This window comes from Anopheles coustani, chromosome 2 (genome assembly GCF_943734705.1).
Source record: "Anopheles coustani chromosome 2, idAnoCousDA_361_x.2, whole genome shotgun sequence".
Lineage (NCBI taxonomy): Eukaryota > Metazoa > Arthropoda > Insecta > Diptera > Culicidae > Anopheles > Anopheles coustani.
Window position 1 is genome coordinate 63,686,849 of NC_071289.1, and position 6,235 is coordinate 63,693,083.

Here is a 6,235-nt window from a genome sequence, read left to right on the forward strand (position 1 = left end):
GATAAGGATTTCATAAACTTTTTTGCATACATTAAACTTTAAAAAATTCAAAATCCTGGGGTAGTGTTCTACATAGTTAAAATTATACTTTAACATACACATAGCTGAAACTATGGGTATGCCATCTAATATTACATGGAAAAGAATAACTTACCTTGCTCAACTTCGGTTTCAAATCATTTCCTCATTTACATTCTTCGTTTTAGAACTGTCCATCTTCACCGTGGAAGGTATTTATTTGCATCCGGAGCCGAACCGCCACCACGCGCACCCGCGCACATGAGAGTTAAGACAAAGCAAAACCCTAGATGCAATACGTTATTATTGTTAGTAGTTAATGTGATTGCCTGCGTTGCTGGCTAGCAGAGGGCGCAGAAGCTGAATTCGACAATTATTTGCTAAGCCGAGTGCGGCTAGTAAAAGTAATTCAAAGTGGCAGCCGATCGACCGTTCGTCGGTGTTGGGTGGTGGACGCAAACCTCGAAAACATCCAACCCTCACGTGCGTGCGACGACCCATCAAATAACCCCCCGTTCACTGGGCAGAGTCAGCAAGGGAAACTATTGGAGAGGAGTGAAAAGAGGATCAATACAAGTTTTGTTTTCTACTGAAAGGCCAAGGACAAAGTTAGACCAGAACGGTTTGGGAGGGGGGTAGTCATAGGAAATGTTAAGGAATCCCTGACATCCACAGTGGAATGTTTGGCTACGCATCGGAATAACCTCCAAACTAAATATAAACTAGAAACTGGATACCCTTAAAAATTCTTGCGGAAGAAACTCGAAGGGTCTCTGAGGCTTGCCTGATGACCAAACGACGCCTCATGCGCTTGACTGACAACGCAAAAAGCTATCCTCCGGAAACCAAAAGTGATGCTAAAGGATGTGATCATTCGTGTACTGTCTCTTATTGCTGCATCGATGTTTATTCTCTGTTCACACAAGATCATTCAAATAGTATTACGAACAGTACGCAACAACAGGAAAAAACACAGTTGGCCGGGAGTCGTTTGGCATCATTGAATTCATTTTCCTTCATCCCCTCCATTCTGAATCAATCAAGGGAGAGAAAATCACGATCAATGTTTTCGTTTAGTTTTGTGAATGTTTTTCTATATTTTTTTTCCTTTTGTAACGCGATAGTTCGATACAAAACATTGTACAAAACAGCTCTAGGTCCAAACAAAGGGTCAGCTACAAATGATCATCAATAGTGAGGGGCAAAAAACATGCTTAACATAAGCAATTACGATATTATTTTACACTAGCCACAGGATTCTTGTATCGATATGAGTAGGTTTTTTTTCATAATCATGTTATATACCAAGCTATTATATTTAGTTCAAACATTTTAGAAAAATCCCGTTCATCAAAGTTTTGTTGAATGAACTTATAAAATAACTAAACGAACGTTTTATCCCCATTTTCTTTTGCGATTCTATGTTCTTACCTGCCGGTATGATTTATTATCCGCGTTTCATAGTTTCCCTTCATAGCAGCTGCTCCTCCCGGGGAAGATCGGTAAACACCTTGATGCTGTTCTGCGCCACCGCAGGCTGTGAGTCCATTATATACGATTAGACCCATTTATCCCACGGATCACCGCTTCACGAATCGAACAATATTACAACACGGGCCTAACACGGTATAACGAACGGAAATGGCGCAATGCAGTTTGATTGTAACGCCTTTGGCACGATCGTGGGGAAAACTTCATTCGCCTCCGAGACACGGAATTCATAAAGCAAAAAAGGCACATCACGATGTTGCATTTAGTAAGGAGCATCTGACGGAGCGTGCAAAGTGTGGCATATTTACCTAATTAATGGACGATTCGATTTGGGACACTCGTTTTTGCTCCTTCACTCTACAAAGAAACAAACAAAGCATGGCTTGCCGTTTCGTTTTCGACGACCTGTAAACTCAGCTTCATTTAATTAACCAACTATTCGCATATTTCTTTATTTTCGTGATCACACAGTCTCGGTTATGTTTTCCCCAATACGTGATAATTCACATCTATGTTCAGTTGAAGGAAAGCTATCGAAAAAAGTATTGACGTTAAGTGTAGGTTTTTTTTTTCTTTTGTTCTTCGTATGGTTTTCAGTTGTAATAATTAAAATAAGCAAAGCCTATTATAAAACAACGGATCAAACTAAGGTGCAACCCTTCGTTTGAATTAGCAAAAATACAAGACATGAAATAAACAATCTTTAAATGACGTAGCTTACAACATTTGTTTTATTTTTTTCATTAGTGGTTGTGTTCTGTATTTTATTCGTTCCGTAACAATATTATTTATTTTTTCAAAGTTATTTCACCGATTCCATTTGCTGTTGCAGGAAATTGTCGTTGCGATTCGAGTGAAATTATTTATTCTCTCAGGGATGAGATGGTAACAAGCATAGGTTAATTTTGGTTTGTGTTAAAACGATCACTAAACTCCACACATTGGTAGACCAATCACCAAGCGATAATCAAAATATGTGAACAGGAAATAAGAGCCCCTTGGTACGGATGTATGGTACAGTCACAATCTCCGAAGGATTTCCAAAACCAAACAAACAAAAATAGACTCCTGTTGTAGAAGAAGTTTTAGTCAACCCAACCGAGAACCATAGGTGAAATATATCGACCGAAATAAACTAGAAGTATTGGTTTAACGTAGCCCATTCATTGGCTATTTCAGTTGTTGTTCCGTGTCCGTTCATAACCTGAAGGTAGGAACAACCCGTAACAGTACGTAGATTGGCGGTAGTTGTGTAGCCAACATGACAAATGAAAATCTCTAAAACAATAAATGCAAATCAAATTTCACGTAGCCAAGTAAAATAAATCGTAAAAACAAGCTAGTAAGAGAACACAGAAACAAAATGAAAGATACTTTAAAAGTAGATAAAACGTAGTAGTTTAGAATAATTATAACGGACTGGTAGAAATCAATGGGTTAATTGAAGAACAGTGACAACTCTAGCCGGAGCGAGATGATGGAAAAGCAGTTTAAGGAATGTAATAAAATGAACTTCTTAAAGAAACAAAATCCAATTAAAAATCGTAGAAGTAGCCCTCATCTTAACAGTTCTAGAGTAAATAGAGCAAACGAAAGCCACGACTTGCCGACGTTCCAAAACAAACTTAAAATTTGCACCTCGTTTTCATTAGACACCAATTTGTCAGACACCGTAGATTACCGAAAACCGGCATAGGAGGGAACTTTCACTCTGTCTTTCGCGCCCTCTTTCTCGTTCACTGTCTGTCTTTCTCTTTAGGAGTTCAGTTCCGTAGGAAACCAAACCACAACTGTTGCTTACAACACGTTTTGTGTGTGTGTGTTCGAAACATACGAAAATTCCTCTCACAAGAACGCCAGAAGGCAAATGGATAGATAACCGACAAAGCAATTCTTCACGTGCACCGAAGAAAGGCGTACACCTCAATTTGGCGTTAAAATGAAAATAGTGTTAGCGAGTAGAACTAGCCTAGCGCCCAGCAGCCAGCCGTGTGATGAGCAAAAGGAAATAGGCAGCCGAGCTATTTCTTTCGGTCGTTCGGTTACTCGAAAAGAAACAAACTAGCAAGTAAAGCACTCCTCCCAATACTAGCCGGGCTCTAACTCTAAACGTCGTACGAATTAGGGACGAACAACAATTGCATAACTAAAGCCGAACTTTAGATGTATGAATGTTTGAATTTTTGATAGTTTAATAAGCATGGTTTGGTTCTGAAGTAAATGTGATATTGAAGCAAAAGACAAGCAGAAACAAAATAACACAAAAGCGTTTGGTAAAGCGGACGACTAACGTTCGTAAGGATAAGTAATCAAATTGAATCATTAACAAGAACAAACAAATTTATAAGTATTTACGATACCAGTAATCAAAGTGAGGGTGTTGTAGGCCACATGAACCGATCGGGCCCCCCGACTGGTTGGTCTGTATTCTCCGTATTTTTCCGACAGCCGAAAAAGGCTGTCCAATGGAGGATGCTGCTCGGGAATGGGGTTTATCTGTGGTTGGAAAACTAAACTTAATGGCACAAGGCGAGACGATTGTGCAGGCAGTTGCCCGAGAGAGTGAGCGTGTGTTTTGATCGTACGGAATATGATTTTCCCCCAGTTTTGCATTGCTAGTTTTGAGAAAGAAGTCACTCTCGATCAAGTCTTTAAATCAAAGTGACTGTAAAAGCGAGCAAGGAGCAAAACTTAAATCTCAGTCAAATAAAACGTACCGGTGTTAAAGCACGCTGGAAACAATAGAAACACAATCGCAGCTGGGGTCTAGCATCCCGGTTGTTTAGCAGTTAAAAAGAACTAACAGTAGAAAAGAATTTACCGAATGCAAGAGAAGCATTCCTAGTGAAGCGGCAAGATGTTTTATGAAAAAATATAAAGCGAAGAACGAAGATTTGGCATGAGCATTGGAACGCTGAATCTTGCTAGTGTAACCACTTAGCAGCTGTAAATCATGTTTAAAAATTGGTTATTTTCTTAAGCTATAAATTGTACCTTAAATATGATTTTTCTGTTCACTTTGTGAGCAACAGCTAAATTTTCTACAATCCTAATACACGGAGATTTGAGGTCCTATAGGGCACACGGTCTTGGGTATGACTTTTTTTGCTCTTAAAACAAAAAATGACATGTTTCAAGCAAAAATAGTAGTGTTTTAACGGGTTCAAACAAAATAGCACTTACATAGGATTGCGGCTTAGATTTCAACACGACCGATACAAAATTAGCCGTTTGTGCAAGTCTACAAAAAGGGTAGATCATTAACACAAATTAACAGATCACAGATTTTCACCGTTGGGTAGCATTTGGTAGAAACTGCACTTAGGAAAATCTATCCGAGACAATTTTAGCTCAAGATTCCATACTTTTATTTCAATTTATTTGCCTAGTTGTACTGCAGCGGTTAAAAAAATAACAATAGGATTATTAATTATCTCCTCGAAAATTTTGTCGCTTCATCGTTTGAACGTTCTTCGATAGCCTATACCGTCCCTCGGGAAAGTTTAAAATGGGCGTTACGAGCAAGATGCCGCTTAGTTTCGCGCCACAACCCATTCTCAGCCGTTGGAAAAGCCTTATTGTCTTTAAGAATATGCATGATGGAAGTATCGATAATGGAAAGAAGAAAAAACAACGAGCTCAATCGACTCCATCTTGAAGAGAGCATTAATTAGCGCGCTTGTAAGAGAATGCATTTTTTTAAACGCAGCACGCACTCTGAACAAATTTGCACGTCCCATCCCACAAATTTCGTCCATAGTTTAACTAAACACATAGCATGGCAATTAACAATTTAGCAAAGGTTATACGCGGGAAAAGGTGGACAAGTTGTTTGTTCCCTACTTAGCAGAAGGCAACGCATTTGGTGTGATCGTGTTCCGCAGTTTGGTGGAACATCGTCTTGTCGCTCGCTTCAGGCGATGGTCTGGTTTGGAAGTATGCGAACATTTCCGTTTCCCATTGTTTCAACAAGGAATTGGCCTTTCTGTTCAAACCTTTTCTAGAAAACCACGAGCAAAACAGTATGGTGGCTAAGACTCTTGTCGCAAACTTATTACAAACCGAAACCAAACTAACATAAATTAAATCAGACGCAAATCTTAGGAGTAAAACAAGTAAGCCTACCAGAAAGCAACACACCGCACGGTGTGGGTAGAAAAACAAAACGTGAACAAACTTTGAAAGTTTTCATATTTTTTGTAAATAGTTTTTAATACATTCAAAACGGAACGCAACGCAAAACTGAACGGAATGGAAACAATGGAACACAACGCAGCGGAAACAGGAAATGATAGTGACCGAACGTCGGTGTGCAGGAGAAACAAGGAAACAAAACAGGCAAATATTGTTTATTTATGAAAATTTAAATAAATTATATATTACGACTAAATCCATCTTCGGGTGTAGCAGAATCCGGTTGGATTGATGCAGGAAAATAAATAAATAAACAAATAAATATGAACAACTAATTCTAGTATGTTGTCCTGCGGTGAACCCACTGCAAAGAACATGGAAGGCGTAACGAATCATTTGAAAGAACGTATTGTCTGGCGTTTATGCGCTTGGGTTAAGGGATTCAGTAACTCGCAGCTGATCAAAGGATGCACTCCGCGATGTTTTGTCTGTCAAGTTTGTCGTCACAACTCCGGCATCATGCATCACGATCTTCGTTGTTCTATTGGAAAGAGGATTTTGTAAGACAGGGTTTACTAATTTGTTTACAATG

At 39.1% G+C, this 6,235-nt stretch overlaps 1 protein-coding gene across 1 annotated transcript in view; it reads left to right on the forward strand.

The window, feature by feature from the left end:
- LOC131262628 (cyclin-dependent kinase 14) overlaps positions 1-1,416 on the forward strand; it is a 124,163-nt gene extending 122,747 nt beyond the window's left edge. Inside the window, exon 10 of the mRNA XM_058264675.1 lies at positions 207-1,416. Within this exon, the coding sequence (XP_058120658.1) occupies positions 207-283 (77 nt within the window). The 3' untranslated portion in view covers positions 284-1,416. The remainder of the gene's footprint in view (positions 1-206) is intronic.
- Positions 1,417-6,235: the final 4,819 nt, after the last annotated feature.